The sequence below is a fragment of the Notechis scutatus genome, chromosome 1 (genome assembly GCF_049901735.1).
Source record: "Notechis scutatus isolate UNSWTSFEM ecotype Mainland chromosome 1, rNotScu1.2, whole genome shotgun sequence".
Classification (NCBI taxonomy): domain Eukaryota; kingdom Metazoa; phylum Chordata; class Lepidosauria; order Squamata; family Elapidae; genus Notechis; species Notechis scutatus.
The window spans coordinates 254624720-254644118 of NC_142009.1; the positions used below are offsets into that span (position 1 = coordinate 254624720).

The 19399-nt window shown below is 35.4% G+C and overlaps 1 protein-coding gene across 3 annotated transcripts in view; it reads right to left on the reverse strand.

Moving 5' to 3' along the window:
* LUZP2 (leucine zipper protein 2) overlaps nt 1–18956 on the reverse strand; it is a 393008-nt gene extending 374052 nt beyond the window's left edge. For 2 of the 3 annotated variants that reach the window (XM_087951089.1, XM_087951090.1), the window contains exon 1: nt 18700–18899. In XM_087951089.1, coding sequence (XP_087807215.1) covers nt 18700–18761 — 62 coding nt within the window. In that variant the 5' untranslated portion in view covers nt 18762–18899. Of the gene's footprint in view, nt 1–18699 lie in introns of all 3 variants that reach the window. The other variant, XM_026664758.2, reaches the window with a different exon arrangement.
* Nucleotides 18957–19399: the final 443 nt, after the last annotated feature.

The following is a 19399-nucleotide window of genomic DNA, read 5'->3' on the forward strand; positions in this document are numbered from 1 at the left end:
AACAGACATTATGCTTTAAAAACTATTTGAAAGATTGAGAAAGCATACTATATGTATTGATTATTAGCTAGGTGAGCAAAACTTCCTAACAGATATTACAAAGATTAAATTAAAATGTAATCTGCAGTGTTGTCTTTATCAAGGTCAAAATGCCACATTTCTTCAGTGACATTCTGTTAAATCCTAACTGCTGCAGATTCTAAGTGTGTTGATTGAAGGATTAATATTATAAAAATAATAACATGGACAGTCAATATATTTTCCTCAACTTGATATTAGTAAGGATCTATTTTAATTCTTGAAGGGCAACACTATAGTTACAAAGTCTGACTGAATTTAACAGGAATTACTCTCAAGTCATATGTATAATCTGCTTTTAACTGAAGCCTCTTCACAGGTGAATAGCATCACTTGAAAAATGCTAAGAAGGATATTTTGCAATCTCATTGACCCTTCTATTCCTTTATACAGATTAATTTATCTGATTTATCTCTCTTTTTCATTCTTTGGTTGGCTGTGTCCAAAATTTTCTTCAATATTTTTTGCCTTTTTCCTTTTTTTGCGAATAATATATCTAGTAGTATACAACTCTTGACCTCTCATAGCCCGATTTCAAATTTCTCTGACTTACTTTCAGTGTTCTGCTTCCCATATTTATTGTTCCATCATATTTTCAGTTTTTGAGTTCCCTTATTCCTACTATTCTAGCTCCTGGATCATCTTTTCATTTAGCACTATACCCCTTTTCCTAGTTTTTAATGTTTTCCTTCATTACATCCAAATAAATGTTCAGATTTCAATCAAATATGTTGATTGAAACAAAAAGAAAACCCCTCAAGTTAAACACTGATGAGGTATTATTGTTTCAAAGAGACTATGAAAAGTACTATTTTAAGGTATCTAATTAAGTAAAATTAAAAATGATCAGAATACTGCAAAAAGAATGACAGAAGGTTATATATAATTTTCTACTTTTATATTAGCCATTACAGCCTTTAAAAATAATTCAAGTTATTGCAGTATTATTCTTTCTTTCCTTTTCAATTGTGAAAATGTGGGCATTTTTGGGCTTCCAGTGATATTAAATTTAGCAAAATAATAAAGAACCGTTCTTTTCAACAAGCAAACTATGCTTATTCAATTTAATTATCAATTTCTATAACACAATCATCCAGATCTAAAACAATTTTACTATAATCTTATTTAATTAGCATAAACTGTCCTGTGTGCAATAAAATATTATATTTCTCTCATGTCCCCATTAGTCAACTCCACACCAGACATTTGTGGTTTATTACTCTTCAGGAATATTGCATAATAGGTACTAGATATTTCTTTCTTAATTAAAAATCATACTAGTTTTCTTCAGGTTGATCCCCTATTTCATTTAGAAAAGTGTTATGAAGCCCTGTACACCTAATACATGTTATAATTCTGCTATGCTGAGAAAAAAAAAATCCTGCTTCTTCCCAAACTTCCTGTTAGTACATAATTACTCTACAAGTGTGAACATTTATCTCCTCTAATCACACCAAAACCAGCAGAGTTTGCATGCTCTAGTTCCCATCTATGTGACTGCTTTGTCACTCTGCCTACATGTAGGTCAACAATCCCATTTAGAGCTGGATGGCCCCAACCCTGTTGGATTTTCACAAGGCATTGCAAAATGATCCCAAAGCCATTTGGGCTGGCAGATTAAGCACAATCCATTGTTAAATTGTTTTATTTAGTGTTATTTGAAGTATAATAACTTCTTGACCTCAGGCATGCATTACAGAATGGATTTTGAATATTGATTTAATTTATGTAAATAGAAAAAATAGTCAATATCAAAAATACAACAAAGAAAAAGTTGCTAGTTATTGAAAGAAAGTGCAATTTCAAGGACACTCAAATATATAGAAAGTTAATCAAAAACTTTTAAAACTCATGGTAGGAGTAGCTAAATTACAATTTGTATGAAACAAAATACAATACAGAACTATGCTGCATTCAGACACAAGACTCCCAATTAAAAATCAATCCCTTCTCTTAATTTGGTCATGAAAGTATATAGAAGCAGACTTAAATATTATAAAGAGAGATGTATGAAATGGGTCTTACCATTTCAGAAGCTACTGTAAATCAGCATGGCTCTTCCCCTAATAGCTTTCTTTAAAGCAATAAGAATCCTGTGGCATTAATCTAAGGGCTCATGTAATGCAGACTGCTTCTAAATCTTGTGAGCTTTGGAGAAACTTCAAAACCATCTATGAATACCATACATTTCCTTTGTTTTTCCTTATTTCCTAAAAAGTATGTGAAGAAGCATAACTATATTGGATAAGAGACAACCTTCAATAGAAGAGATGTACAAACAGATGTTTTTCACTAACAGTACATGCAAAGGAGCTCTTATCATTGAAACAGTTTTATTTTTTTCTAGGCGTGGGCAAGTGCTTTCAAAGGTGCTCCTAACTGTATCTGCGTGCACAACATCTTTGTAAATTGATATGATGGTTGAAAGTGATGAAACAGGACCTTCCAATTGTCACAGTAGATGTTTTATAAAAGTGGCATCGATTTTTGGGTGGGGGTTACGAAAAACAACAGCTTAACTTTTTAAGGGAGGAAAAGGCCTGGTACTTAAACCTTGGAACTTACATAGATATAGGATGAGCCTTGGATAAAGCCTTGATTATCAAAGTGCATTCATGCCCATGCATGTGGATATAGTGAGAAACAACTTTTGAAGCAGCCATAAGAGCTTAGAAAAATATTTCATAAAATACTGTAAATATATCCATCATTAATAGACCTATTTTTTCTGAATGTGTCAAAATTAAAAAGGGAATTCATTCTCATGATAATAGGTCAGGGTTTGAGGGGTTCTTTTGGGAGGGTTAGTAAAAATTACTATCTGAATATAATCAAGTTGAAGCACACTTTGTAGCTACTGTAAAGATGTGAACACATTTGAGGTACCCAGAAATTTTGGGGGGAGGTTGTGGAGGTAGAAGGAATTTTAATGAGCCAATTTGATCTAATGTTTAGGGTGCCATGCTAGAAGTCAAGAGACAATGAGTTTAAGTTCTATCTTAACCATGAAAGTTAATGAGGTGACCTTATATCAGTCACACTCCCTCAGCTCAACTGTTGTGGCCTGCCGGTGGATGGCGGAACTGGCAGCAGAGTCAGATAGTGAGGAGGTTGGGGAGGAACCTGGCCAGTCCTGGAGGCTGAGGGAGACTTGGATGAGGGATCTGTGTCAGAGACAGAGATGGGGTCAGGGCAGGCTGGCAGTCATCAGCTGTTTTTGGGTTCAGACAGCAGTGAGGTTGGGGAGCATCTGGAACCAGTTCCCAGCCTACGCATGTGCAGAGCTGCCAAAAGGAAAGAACAATTATTAACTCAGGGTCAACATGGGAGTAAGGCCACAGGTGTATGATGAATAGCCCTTCCCATTAAAAGAGGAACAAAGGGTGTGGGGAGTTGCAGGAAACAATTTGTTTATTCGTTCTATCATGGTGAAGATCTGTCTGTGCATCCTAGAGACTCTGTGATAAGCCCTTCCTTATCAGTACTGCTTTGGAAACGTTCACGGGGAAGTTTTCCAAGATAGATAAGGTTTTTGTTTTTTTTTAAGCAAGTTTTATTAATTTCAAAAAACAAACAAATCATCATCAACCATTACATATTTGAACCTTTTTCCATTATAGATTTAACAAGTCAGATAAAACCTTATCTTATACAATACATTTCTATATTATTTCATCAATTTCTTTCTGACTTGATTATCATCACTCTCTTTCTATGTTTCTACAAGGTTTCACCAATACTCTCAAAGACATAAACAAACACAAACATACATATAAAAAATCTTTTAGTAAAGTAACTTGGCCCCAGGTACCTCTCTTTATATGGGCTTTAATTATATTCATGCTCATCTTACAGATCATTACTTATTTTATTTACCATTCTATATCTTCCATATAAACTTCTCCATACATTTCACTCTTCATAATTCTCTCTTATTCAATCCATCTTAATTTAAATCATTATATTTATATCTTTTGCCCAACCTTTATTATTCCTCTATCTCATTCCTTATAATGAAATAAAAAAAAAAAAAAAAGAATTTCTCCTGAAATCTCTAATCAGAGTATGATGCCTTTCTATCCTTCCCCTAAATTAATCAAATTAACATTTAAAATAACACCTAATACCCAATTTGATTCTGCTTGGTACATTCTATCTACTAATTTTTACTTTTAGTAACAATAAAAACAGAGTAAAAAATCAAAAATGTTTAAATACATAATATCCTCCTAAATACGTAGTTAAATAATAAATCTAAATAATAAATCTTATAGCATTCTCATTGCCTTTCCCTTCAATATTTTATTACATTTTAAAAATCAATCATTATTAAACATTTCAACATTTTAATTTCTTATTAACTCTTAAGCCATTCTAATTTTCTATTTCTAATATGAATGTTACAGTACCATCTTGTGTACCTTGCAGAATCTTTTTTTTTAAAAATTTATGCTTTACCCATTATCCCTAAAAAGGATTCCTCTTTTCCCATCTAATTTTAAAACTTTGTGGCTTTTCTCCGCCTTTCCCCTTTCTTTCTTCCCCCACCAAGTCTTCCTACCCCCCCCCTTCTTCTAACCTCTGTCTTGCCGGCATCCCTTCTCTGTTGTATTCCCTTTTTCTCTTGTTTGCTATCATTGTATTTATTTTGCATCATATTTTTCTCTTTCTTAAATGTTTTTTTAGATCTTAAGTCCTTCATTTTCCTCGCTTTCTTCCTTCCTTCTTTCTTAGATGAATTTTGGGATTCATTGAAGATGGCGTCTTCATCTTCTTCTTGTTGCTCTTCAGCTTCCATCTGTATTGTCTGTTCATAGTTCACCAACGCCATTTTTTAAAAAAGAAAAGCTTTTTCCATACCATCTTTACAGGCTGCTTTTGTTTGCTCATATTCATCCCTCAGTTCCTCCAAAGAAAAAGCCATTATAGATCTTTTCTTTTCTTTTTCACACCAACCAAAATATTCCAAAAGAAAAAACAAGACAACCCCAAAGTCCACAATCCTCAATCAATCCAAACCAAGCCAAAATTCCCCCTTTCTCTTCCAGGGGTAGTATCTGTGTTTTGAAGCCTTATTAAGATTTTATTTCTGTTTTCAAATCCTTAAGGCATCTCCTCCAACAAAATCCAACCAGATAAATATATTTTTTGTCCTCTCCCTTCCGACTTATCCCAAAAAGCTAGTTTTACCTGAAAAAAAAACAGGTTTCTCAATATCCATTTATTAATTCCGTCGGGGGGGAGAGTAAACTTTCCTTTCAGCACCTCAGAATTGCCGCTTATTTCCTCTTGTGGAAAGAATCATCCAAAAAGCCATCATTTTCAGGAATTAAACTAAATATATCTTAGAGTCCTGGGTCAACCAAGAAGACTTTCACTTTTTAAAAACTTTCTCCTCTTCCTCCAGCGCATACTTGCCCAGCTGCCGGCTTCTTTGTGGCGGCCATCACAGACCGCCGCTGCACCGTCTTGGTAAAAGGAGGTTCTGCCGGCTAGGGAGGGGGTCTTCAGCACCCCCAAACCCTTTCCCGGATCCCCCCTACCTTCAGCTGCCCCTGCAGGGCAGCCTTGCTCCGCACCCTTTCGGGTCGGAGCCCCAAAAACGGCTAGCACGGCAGGGATCGTGCAGCTTCGCGAATCCCTACTGCTCGCAAAGCCGACAAACCGGAAATCCCAAGATAGATAAGGTTTGAGCTCCTAATTATACCCTTGAAAGACTGTTTGGCAGGCAGTTGGCTGAATGTGAATGCAAGAAATTCACATCCATTTAATAAAAGGTGTTTGGTCGGGACAAAGAGTCTGCTAACTCATCTCATGCAGTGATTGTTGGGGTAAAAGAAGAGGAGGAAGATGTATTAGATATTTTTAACCCCTTTATTTATAAAAGTAATAAAGGAAGGATAAAAAATATTTTAAAAGAATACTGTTTCTGAAATCATAAGACATCTCCATAACCTACAGAAACCAACTTTGTTGCTAGGAGTTGAAAAGAATGTTATGGCACCTAATCAATCTGGGGAAAAAGTAATATTTTAACTATCTAGACCCTAGCAACTTCATTTTAATTCTGCCAATTTTAATTGCTGGAAATAATAAGCACACATTTATTCATTTTTAAGGGTGTTGTTGTTTTGCTTCTGATCAGTTCAGTGAAGGACAAAGTAAGTATGTTGAAGCTTCATCTAAATCTAAATCTCTAGCTAAATTAGAACAGTGTGGATTGATTCCGAGGCATCTGAGATGAAATGGAACCAAAAGTCACCAAAATCCAGTTAGAGTTTCCCAAATAACCAATTTTTAATTGTAATAAATTTTTAAATTCTAAATTGTATTAAAATTGGTATTAATAGCAATGTTAATTGTTAAACTAATCATGAACCATGAGGACAGCTTGACTTCAGAAGTTGTGGGTATAGTATAGGTCAGGGGTGTAAAACTCACATCATCATAGTAGCATCACATGCATATTGGGAGTTTCCCCCCCTTAACTAAACCAGCGCATGACGCATCCGGCTCAAGGGCCAGGAATTTGACAGCCCTGGTATAGGTGGTACCTGGATCAACAGAAGTAACTGTTGGCGGGATCTTGGAGTCCTAGTGGACAATCACTTAAATATGACCCAGTAGTGTGCTGCAGCTGTCAAAAAAGCCAACACAGTACTAGGCTACATTAACTTAGAATCACGATCATGTGAAGTGTTAATACTACTTTATAATGCCTTGGTAAGACCACACTTGGAATACTGCATCCAGTTTTGGTTGCCATGATGTAAAAAAGATGCTGAGACTCTAGAAAGGGTGCAGAGAAGAGCAACAAAAGTGATTAAAGGACTGGAGGCTAAAATATAATAAGAATGGTTGCTGGAATTGTGTATGTTTAGTTTAATGAAAAGAAGGACTAGGAGTGAACATGATCTCAGGGGTTGCCAGAAAGAAGAGGGAGCCAAGCTATTCTCCAAAGCACCTGAAAGCAGGACAAGAAGCAATGGGTGGAAACTAATCAAGGAGAGAAGCAACCTAGAACAAAGGAGAATTTTCCTGATAGTTAGAACAATTAATCAGTGGAACGACTTGCCTCCAGCAGTTGTGAATGCTCCAACGTTTTTAAGAAGAGTGGACAACCATTTGTCTGAAATGGTATAGGGTTTCCTGCCTAAGCAGGGGGTTTCCAGCTCTATTATTGCATTTGAAATATTTAATGTCCAATTAAGCACTCTAGACCAGAACAGACATTGTGAAAAACAGTATAATTACTCCATAAAACATCATGATAGGCAGAAAGAGAAGGAAGAGTAGTGTAAGAACCAGCTCTTTCTGATCATAGATCAGACATTCCAAACCACAATAATGTGTGTGAGGCATATATAGTCAAGTTTATTCTTTTTATTAAAAGCAAGACTATAACCATTTTCCTTTAAAAAAGAAAACAGCATGTAAAAGATCATTCACCTCAGCTCCTGCATCTCTTTCTTTGAAAACAACCAGATTTCATTCTTACTGAAGGATGAATTGTGCCTGAACATTTCATTCATCCTAACCTTTTAACACATTGAAAAAGTTATAATCATTTGTAGCTTTCCTATGCTACTCAATGGACAGTATAGAACTGGATTTCCACATTTTATTTATATTCTAGCTCCAAATGAATCATGCAGTGGTTGATTAGTTTCAAATGGAAATAGGCTGTTTTCCAAAGCAACAGAAGCTCAAAGCAAATACATTACTAAGGAATAGTCTTTGATTATTTAAAAAAAATTACATCAAAAGTCTGGTTGTGTTAGTTTAATGAGTTATCTAATAGTGAATTGACAGAATATTAAAATGAATTAAACATTTAATGGCTTTTTAAAACATGGTTATTATTTTTATTAAAAATGTTGAGTTATGTAAATAAAAACCTTCAGCAGTTCCATTTTAATTTGATAGAAATGTCTTCAAAATAACAGTCAAAATGGCCATCTTTAAGATCAGTAGAGATTCTTTGATGTTAATCTGTTATTCTGTACCATAGAACTAAACAGAACACCCCCAAATGGTTTTTTTGTTGAAAGTCTAATGTAGTTTGTTCCTGTGAACTGAATTACAGTATACTATTGCATAGTGTAATACATGACCATCTTTTTTCTTTTTTTCTTTGCTTTTCTTTCTCCTCCTTCTCCTCACTGATATAACATCCATTTAAGCACATTATTACACCATTATTTATTTTTCTTGGAATTTCATGTCTGTTCATGAATGAAAAGTCCTGATTTGGCCTGGCTTCTTTTTCTTTCTTCTTCTTCTTCTTTAATTCTAGGGATGAAAGTATTTGCTATGCAAGGAAAAGAGAAGCAACAAAAGTGTCCATTAATAAATAATGGTACAGTATACTTGTTTCTTCCTGTTGCCAAGTAAAAAATCAGTATCTACATAGACGACCCATTTACTCAGCTTTAAAGGAGAATCTGCTTAGCATTAGGTCTTTGAGGGTTTGCTTTTTAAATCTAGTCATGTAAATTTATTGCTATTGTATATGTTCTGCACAGCATCAATAAATAGAATAGAATAACAGAGTTGGAAGGGAACTTGGAGATCTTCTAGTCTAACCCTCTGCTTAGGCAGGAAACCCTATACCATTTCAGAAAATGGTTATCCAATCTCTTCTTAAAAACTTCCAATTTTGGAGCATTTACAACTTCTGAAGGCAAGTTGTTCCAATGATTGTTCTGTCAGGAAATTTATCTTTAGTTCTAGGTTGCTTCTATCCTTCTCAGGTGCTTTGGAGAATGGTTTGACTCTCTCTTCTTTGTGGTAGCCCCTGAGATATTGGAACACTGCTATTATGTCACACACACCCCAGTCCTTCTTTTTATTAAACTAGACATACCTAATTCCAACAACCGTTTTTTATTATTTAGCCTTCAGTCCCCTAATCATTTTTGTTGTTCTTCTCTGCACTCTTTATAGAGTCTCAACATCTTTTGTACATTGTGGCAATCACACAGCTGCCAAAATTAGAAGTTAGTATATTTTTATTTAAAGAGATGATAATCTCTTTATCAGAAAGAAAGAAGATAAAGGGAGGATAGACATGTACAGATGATAGATATATAGTTCATATAAAAGAGACCAATTTGATTAGTCTTTTATAGACTGTTTTCTGTAATAGGAAAATAAGCACCTAGATGAGCTTGATTGATTTTGAAAAAAGGAACTAAGCAAGATCATGAAGCTTTGAAAATGATAGATCAATATTTTTTATAATATATCCAAACTGTGGGCTGAACAGCCACATATATTAGATGAAAGTTATTGTGAGCAGTTTATCCAAACAACTATCTTCCCTCTCCTTCTCTCCCACCAGCAAGAATTCACTAGAAGTATAGGATCATTATCTGAGAAACTATACCTCTCAGAGCATTGCTGGATGTTGCACTGAACATTGCCCGGAATGTCAGAAGTATTAGACTGCTTAAGTTAACAAAATTAAGAAAATCCTTGTTTTAAAGTAAGACATCGTCATCTGGGAAAGGCCCTAGACCTTTTGCTTAAAGGTTAATGATGCATGAATAAAAATGAATATACTATCTATAAATAAATGAATGCTATCTTTCATCTCAACACTAATCCAGACCCAAATTTTATTCTCAAATTCCATTTGAAATAATACACAGAGCTTGATCCTGTCTTATATTTACATCAGTTTATTAAATTCTATAGAGCGCCTTATCAAATATATTTCTTTTCTATCTTTATAATTCAGATTTCGTACCATAAAGTCAGCCTGACTCGTCTACAGATGTTCAAGTGCTATTAAGGATAGAGTTTCCTTATGTCAATAACTAAACATGAGACCAAGTTGGATCAATATGATATACAGAGTTAATGACAGGAATAGTAATATATCTTAAGAGGTTCTCCACCATCTTCTCTGGATATGTATGATCAGAACAAACTTCTTTTGGAAGGGAGCCAAAACTAATGATCATGTTTGGTCTATATTATGCCATTTGGTCTATATTGTACCATTTGTAAAAATATTGATATATGAGACATAAGGAAAGTTCCATCAATCCATAGATATATTAGATTATTTTTCTTGAACTATTTAGCCATAGCTTTGCTAGACACTGAATGACAATCTAGTATTTTTAACTATTATATTACTGAGTAGATGTTAAATAGTTTTCCCCATGGAAGATTATAGATGCTCAAAATATGTCAGAACATATGATAATTAAGGTGTTAAGAAATCTGGTTGTATATATTGTTATCTTGGTCCTTCATGTCTTTACAAAGGAAAGAAGAGGCAATGGTCAAGGGAAACAGGGTTAAAACAAAGGCAAATTGTTGGTAGTATGAAAATGAGAAGCCCCAGTCCAGCAATTTGTACATTTTGATCAAAAAATAAAAGTGGATTTTTTTCAGCAGAGACCCATAATCTTCTATAATGTATATGACCAGAGTAAACGTTCCTTTGAGCAAAAGTTCATTTACAAATCATTCCTGCTAACAAAACTTGAGAGTGAAACTTATGTCATGTCAATTTTTCCTTTTGCTGCTTCTTATAAATTTTATACATTCTTATATACTTGGCAGTTCGAATCCCTAGCACCGTATAATGGAGTGATTCTCCTGTTACTTGTGCCAACCTAGCAGTTTGAAAGCATGTAAAAATACAAGTAGAAAAATAGGGACCATTTTGGTGGGAAGGTAACAGGGTTCTGTGCACCTTTGGCATTTATCTATCTATCTATCAATGGTATTCAGCTTTGTTCGAGTATTTTCCCACGTCATTATAGTTGTGCTTTTAAAGTTGTAGCAAAGTTTTGGCACAATCTCATCTGCCATCATCAGGCTTCTGTATTGTGTTCGTCTGTGAATCAGACTTCCACAGCCGTTTCAGTTCTAAATTTGGGGCTAGCCTACTGCTGTGCCAGAATGGTTTTTTCTTCATCCTGATTGGTTGGGAGTCTTGATCTGTGTTTATTGGTCTTGGAGTTTGCTGTGTTCTGCTTGATTGGTGTTTCTAATATCTTCTGTCTGTTTTGTGGCTTTTTTTGTCTTGATTGACTGGCAACATTGTGTTCCTGTATTGGAGGCTTTTAGTGCAGCTTGGCTCCGAGTAAATAGACGGCTATCATTTATTCGGAAGCTAGGTTTCATCTGGGTGCCTGGTTGGGGTGTGTTTGAGCTGGAGGTATCAGGGGAGATCTGTTTGTGCCCAGGGGTTTGCCTGGCTTGTGGTGTAGAGATTTTTTTGTTTGTGAGTGCAGGCTTCCAAATGAAAGTCTGACTCACAGACGAACACAATACAGAAGCCTGATGATGGCAGATGAGATTCTGCCGAAACATTGCTACAACTTTAAAAGCACAACTACAATGACGTGGGAAAATACCTGAACAAAGCTGAATACCATACACACACACACACACACACACACACACACACACACACACACACACACACACACACACACACACACACACACACACACACACACATACACATACACATACACATACACATACACATACACATACATATACATATACATATACATATACATACACATAGATATCCTTCAAAAGCTGCTTCTCCAGATTTCTGGAAAATCCTGAGAAATCATGTAGAGATCTGCAGAGAGCAAAAGGCAGCATGCAGAAATAACTTTCACTTAGGGGCTTTCGGTTTGGGCTTCTTCAGCGATGGACAGAAGTCCACGATCATGCGCGGTTTCGATCTGTGCTTGCCACAGGAGCGCCCTGAGCCATTTGGATTAAAGGCTGAAGCCACCCGGTAGAGGTGCTAAAGAGGGGGGAGACCACCAGCGGGGTTGAGGAGAGCCACATCTCTCCTCCTTGGCTGGTCATTATTCCCTTTCCCAAAGGCGGTTGCAGCGGTCGTCAGAAATGCCCACCTCAAAGAAGAACCTGACCAGACAAGATTGTGCAGGAGGAAGATAAAGGAAAAAGTTTTGACTGACTGGGACAAAATGAGAAAGCAACTATACAAGGTACCCTGGAATTTGAATTATAAAGAATAATATTGTTCCCCAAGAAGATTTGAAGTGGCGAAGGAGAGAGGGAAGGGAAAAGATTTTTTTTTTTTTCTCACACTGACAGCCATAATCGGCTTTAAATACTAAGAAAAAGCGATCTAAGCAAGAACTTGATATAAATCCACTTTGACATTAATTGGCAATTGTAAACTGAAAATAAAGTGTCGAAGGGATAATAAAGACTTTTGGATATTTTAAAACCTTCAAAGAAGGAAAGTAGAGAGAGAGAAAAGAAAATGGTGAATCTGAAAAAAAGGGAGGAGATCACCTGGAAGTAAGAAGAATTAACAGTGAAATTTTAACAAGACTTCTAAAAGATACACTGTAACTGAAACTTTGTTACAAGATAACAGTACCTCTGGAAAGAGAAAGTGGAAAAAAGAAGCAAGAAGAAACAGCTTTGGATTATTTGGATTACTTGGTGATTTTTGGAATTTTGGTTGTTGGATTTTAATGATTAAAATTAATCGGGTGGTTATTTAAAAGTGTTCAAATGGCATCACTCCTTGAAGAACTAAAAATGAAACTTAGAAAAACAGAAAGAAGATGTGCAAGAGGGAAGAGGATCTTTTGGCTTCATATTTCAATTTTTAGAAATAGAGATTTTGAACTATCAAAAACAGCAAAAAATGCTTGCAGAAAAAGAAGGGCAGGACAAAGAAGAAGCCATCTTTAATGATCAAGCAATTCTATGTGGGGTGAAAAAGGAAAAGGGGGGGGGAAGGGAATGGAAAATTTAAGATCTGAAAAAAACAACCAAAAAAAAAAAAAAGAATAGCTTGAAAAGCAATTATAATACTAGGAAGAAGCAGAAAAGAGGATCACAGAAGGGAGAATTAGAATTAGAGAGAAAAGGGGTCAAAAAGGGGAGGGAGAAGAAAAGGGGGAAGATGGAAAGGAAAAGAAGTTATAAAGTACAGAAACAGGATATAGAGAAGCAGGGAAAATGTACAAGGATTAAAGGTATAAGCCTATTTAAAAGACACAGAGATAATGGTTGAAAATTCAATTGAAAGAGAGGATTCAGCAAGGGTACATGAGATAACATTGTCATATTAGAAATAGTAATGAGTTTAGAATAGTAATGAGGAAAGTAAGGGAAAGGAAAATATATTGAGAAAATGATAAAATAGTTAAAAGATATGGAATAGAATATAAAGACGAACATGTAATTGAGTTTATGTCTGTATAGAGAGGTGATAACCTGGAATCATGCTGTTCTCCAAAAGATATTTTATTTGTATTTTGTTTTGTAAAAACCCAAATAAAACTTTTACAAAAAAAAGAAAAAAGAAATAACTTTCACTTGATTCTAATTTGTCAGTCTTATCAGGTAGACCAGACAGGAAATATGACCAAATAAATTCTACTTTATTGTAAAGTTACATTAAGAGATTCTTGTATGTCTGAAAATACAATTCTTACAGACTGAGAAATTAGGGTCCCTTTGGATCCTCTTATTCTGCCCACTATGCACCTGTGGGCTATGCTGTCATTTATCTGACCATTCCCTAGGTAGTATCTCTTTGCCCCGTCTCCCGTGGTCTTTCCCACATATTATTATATTATCCTTTTCAGAAATGAAAGTAGCAGTGGATTTTTAAAGGAACATTTTGATCCATCACATAGTGCTTTAATACTAGTGACAAATTTCTAATATCTATCAATATTTAAAACAAACAAAATGCTAATATTTCCATTAAGATTTGAATTATACCGAGCATCACTTTTCATCATATATAATTAACATTAAAAAACAGATACTTTTTTGAAATATAGATGCCAGCACTTATCAACTTTTGCAAAATATTAACATGTTAGACTAATAAACTATTAGAGCACTGATTGTCCATGTAAATAAATTGATTTTCATTAAAAATGTACCGACTTGAATAAATTCACATTAGATTCTGCAGAGTACTGAATATAGTAATTTACTCCTCTGATTCAATTAAACATGAGTCAAATCCTTTCTATTATACTATGCTTCCTATTGCACATAATACTGCTTTTAAGTGTTCAGATATAACGTTCATATCAATTGAAGTCACAGAACAGATTGTGACTTTTCAATGGAGCAGCAGTAACTGCATTCCATTATTTCTAAACTATCCCCACCCACCCCAATACACTAATCTAACAGGGCAGATGCAATTAAAATACTAAGACTTAAGTGATTTATGGACTGCTGTTTCCTCTTACTGTGATCTTCAATTGTGCTTGTGTGGCTATATATTCTCATTTCTGTCCTATAAAACTTGCTACTCATGCTGCTAGCTAATGTAAGATTCATTAATAATAGAAAAACTTCAGTGCTATCATATTTGATTTTACAGGAGCATATGAGAAGAACATCATTAATAGTATTCACTAGTAGTCAAAGTTCAAGGGGAGGTACACAGAATCATTATAGTCTATCATGAGACCCTGTCAAGATGCTCTGTTCACTAATTTCATCTTGCTGCCCTTCCATAAGACAAGTACAAAAATTTCTACTATTTATTTGGCCATCCCCTCCAAAAAAAAACCCTCATGATAACCCTTTCCTCAATACATTGACAACAATCTCTACTAAGGGTCTTCCCAGTTGATATATATCCCTAATTGATTAAGTGGGATATGTTTTGACTTATGGGCAAGGATGATGACTTGTGATAGAAATGATGAAGTGCACTCTTTTATCAAATTCACTCCATTATCAATGACAAGCTCAACTACTATTAACTTCTATTTCTCTTTTTCAAAGATATTTTGTTCAACTTCCTAGATTAGGCTATGGCTTTGAGATTTTCTGGCTGTTTCTCATCCATGTACTAATCAGGTCCAATTCTGTGTAACTTAGGTACTATAATGGCTAATTCATTTTCCATTTCTGCAGGTAAAAGTGATTCTACCTACCTCACTCACTTCCATGCTATCTTCCATAAGAATATCTTCCTACTATTACTTGAAGTTTCTGTAGTTAATTATTGATTTAAGCTGTCTCCTGGAGTACAATATGTTGCCTATGCTTTTCAACCTCTTCAAAAATCATTGGGAAATTAGAAAGGTACTTTTAAGGGTATTTTTATTATTATCAGCTATGTATTTTCCTTCTACCATATTCTGAGAAGGCCGAGGAGGTTCTACATGGGTGATGAGCTAGATAAAGCTAAACAACCTAAACACAAATTTGTACTGTAATTTTTTGTGTGTTTTAATTTAATGCAACTCAGTTGAACTACTGTAATATAAATTGCATGAAGCAATTCTTAAAACCAGGTTGAAACTTTAGTTAGTACAACTTAGTACAGGGGCCGGTGCTCATCTCTGTTACAAAGCTGAAAAGCCAGCACTGTCTGAAGACATCTCCATGATCATGTGGTCGGCATGACTAAACATAGAAGGTGCATGGAATGTTGTTACCTTCCCACCAAAGTGGTCCCTATTTTTCTACTTGCATTTTTACATGCTTTAGAATGGCTAGGTTGGTAGAAGCTGGGACAAGTAAATGGCAGCTCACTCCATTATGCAGTGCTAGGGATTTGAACCGCCAAACTGCCGACCTTTCTGATTGACAAGCTCAGCATCTTAGCTACTGAGCCAAGGTCATGGATAAAATCAGTATGTGATATGATGAGTCAAAAATAGAGTTAGAATAGTCAGAAATTGAGTTAGTGAGAGATAGTCCCCAAAAGTTTGGGGGTATTTTTTTTAATTAAAATATTCTCCCCTAGATCAACCATATAATAGCCAAAGTGCTCAGTCTATGAAAAGTCAATGCCTCAATCAGTGCCCTCACTGCCAAAGTCTAGGTAGTCAGGAAACACAGCTCCCATACTTTTCTTGGTTTCAACAACTAACTAAACCAAGGGGCTACTTGCAGAGATTTTTTTTCTGCAAATTTTTACATGACAAGTTGACAGAAAAATACTTTTTTTAAACTGCTTACAGGGCAACTATGCCTAAGCTAAGCATTTTCACACAGCAGGATAACAGAGTCCCATCTTCAGTACAGCAACTATTCTTTGAAATTTTCTCTGTATGGCAATTACCTGAACATTAACCATATGTTAGAAAGGAACAATCTGAGATGCTGAAAACTAAATGACATTCTTCTAGAATAAATGATAGGAGAAATGTCACTGATTTCAGTAATTTCATCAGGTAAAAGTCTAATCAAAAACTACAGCTTCCACAGTTCACATTTCCTAAAGGTTATTGCAATAAAATTTATGTTCACTAATAAACAAGTCTTTTTATTGCTTAAGTAGATACCTCCAAACACACCTTACAACTTTACAAACTTTGGTCTTCCTCTACAGAGAAATCTCCTAAAATATGAATATTATTGTTATTGGGTTCTAATATGTGATTTATTGGACCTGTATAATAGAAGAAACATTCAACAAAATTGATTGCATTATTTCAAATACTTTACATTTTTATTACTACTGGAATGTAACCTATTTCTTTAAAATACCACTTTGTTAGTTTCTAATGCCAAATGTTCCATTTAAAACCACTTAATTGGCATTTCTCAAAAAGCTAAAGTAAGAAGTTCCAAGAAGTCATTTTTAAAGATTGAATCTTTATTCAGTACTCTATTTTCAACATCAGAAGAACTGTTTATGATGAATTCATGCAAAGTAACTTTATTTCTGAAAGTTGTCAGAAGAAGGTTGTACTGGAGTATCTATGAAAGTCTATTTTTCCAGTTTTATCATAATTATATCTTTTAAAAACCCCTCTAGAAGAGAGGTGATTGTTTACAATTTTCCAGCATTTATGTATTGTACAGGCAAGAAACATCTCTCTCTCTCTGTGTCTCTGTCTCTGTCTCTCTCTGTCTCTCTCTCTCTCTCTTTGGTGATAGCCTTTCAAAGTTTATTAGAGAAGATATTAAAGTAAAGCTGATCCTTTGATCAAATGTCCTTCTACCAAGTTTCTTCAACTTTTCCTCTAAAAATTTTCTGGGGAAAGACAAACAATTATTTCCATTTTCTACATAGTACATAAAGAAGATAAATTGGCAAGGCTAAAACACTTCATTCAAAAGCCCATTCATCTCCCGGTGATTTCCTGGACCATTTCTGTCGTCCACTGGAATTTAGCTGTGGTATCATTTGGAGAGAAATATAAAATTTAAAACTACTCTAGATTACTCATACAGCTTGATACGGATATTCATAATAAGATGATATTTCCAAAGTCACTTACTAAATCAAAGTGGATCATCAGAAAATAGGCAACTCCCTGTACAAATTTCCAAAGGGATCTATACAGTCTGTCAAGGCATGTAATCATTACAGTGGTTCATAACTGATTAAGCAGGAGAGAATATACAAGGTTTTTTTGTTCAAAATATAGACAGTTGAGTAATTAGTTCTACTACGTTTTGTTATCTGATTATTTGTGGTCAGTTATGACTTCCTGAATCCTTTCTTCACTTAGACTTGACAAGAGTTCTCTTATAGGTGGATTATCTAAACCCAACAGTTTAGCAAGGAATCTTGCTTCAGTGACTAAACACTTACAACTCTAAATAGAAAAAGCTTTTCCAAATCCACTGTAAAGAAATATTGCTAGAAAACATAACTTGGCAGAAAAGCCTACAAGCATTTCTCCCAAGATAGACATAGCTCTGTGCAGAGTGTTTATTGCATTTCCCAGAGAGTTAGAAATTTACCAGCTCTTTAAATAAGGAACAAAGCAAAAGACTGTCAGTCTCTCATTTATGGGCTTCAGAAATTGAAAAGCATACACCGATAGTAAAGCTGCTGAAGTAATGATTTGTTCAGATCATACCTTGCACAGAGCATTAACTTTCTTTCTATGTACTGGGTGACTCTATATCAAATTTCACTTGCAGGACAGAGTGTGTCTGTGTGTACATATAATCTGCGTACTCCACAGTAAATATCACATGCACACCTACAACTGCAAATCCTACATTTTACCAGATTTTCTCTTTCATTGCTAAAAAAGTATTCTGCATGCTTTTCCTGTATTAGTGGAACTTTTAAATAATCCTGATAGTACCCCAATGTCATCACCCTTAAGCTCTTCACAAATACAAACATAGCACTAACAAGGCTATTTTTTTCTGTTTGTTTTGAAATCAAATGCAACGTATAACAAAGCCAAGTACATTCCCTATTCTTCTGGTGTAGTGTTTCCTTTTTTATGCATTGGAGCACATGAAAAATTACTAGTGCTAGATGAGCACTATTGACATAAGAAACTGTTTTGCTTAATCATAAATGCATTGGGTCATTGCAGAGCTTGGAGTTTTCCCTCTTATTGACTAAGAAGATGAATGGACTTGACTAAACTAGCGAATGACCCAGAATCAAAGTCTCTTAAGCACTGTTTCTCTTCTCTTTCTCTCTCCGTGTATGTATGAAAGAAACAGAGGGAAGCACTGTGAAAGGGAGGAAAATGAAAATAAAAGCTACCCTCATATCTGCACAACAGAAGATGCTGTCTGAACTTCCAAAGCAGGAAAAAAGCTGGAACGAAAAGCCTGGTTAAAAAAAAATAAATCACCTTAACAGCTTTTCAAAGCCCCGTTCCAAGTCAGAAACAGCTGGGTACTCACCTGGTGTTGAGGACCAGAGCAGGCAAAAGGAAGAGCAAATACTGAGTCAAGATGTATTTCATTTTGCAAAAGTGGGGCTGTTTCGTTCTCTGGAGCTACTCGGCACTCTTCCTCTCTTGATTCCTCTTGTCTTTCCCACCAGCTCTCCGATTTCTAAAGTCCTTCCTCTGCGAAAGAAGCTGCTCCAGCGTATGACAGTCAGTAGATCTGAGAAAGCAGGCAGACCAACACACTGACTAATGAAGGCAGCCTAGAGTGGGGCTTGTGCTTCAGGAGTGATGTCACAGGCAACGGAGCTGCTGCTGCAAGTCTCATGCCTGATAGTCTGTGATTATTCAACACAGGGACTCTATTGATGTCCTGAAGGATTTGTTATTACTAGCCATTTCAGTGGCAACAGCAGAGGGAAGTGAGCCCCCAGGCAGATGCTACTTCGTGCTAAGGGCTCATCCTAAATTCAGCCTAAAAATCAAAATGTCTAATGAAAGTTGGGTCATTTGCAGGGAGACCCAGGGTGAAGACTTGTTTAAATGAACAGCCAAGTTTCAAACTCACCTCCTGCTTGGTGCAAGTGAAAGGCAGCTCTTCACTCAGTATGAATAAGAAGTTATAGTACCAACTAAGAAGCAGATTCCTTGGCAGCTAGGGAGTCAACACTAAATGGGTTAAAATAAATAAATAAATCCCAAACTGAGTCTTT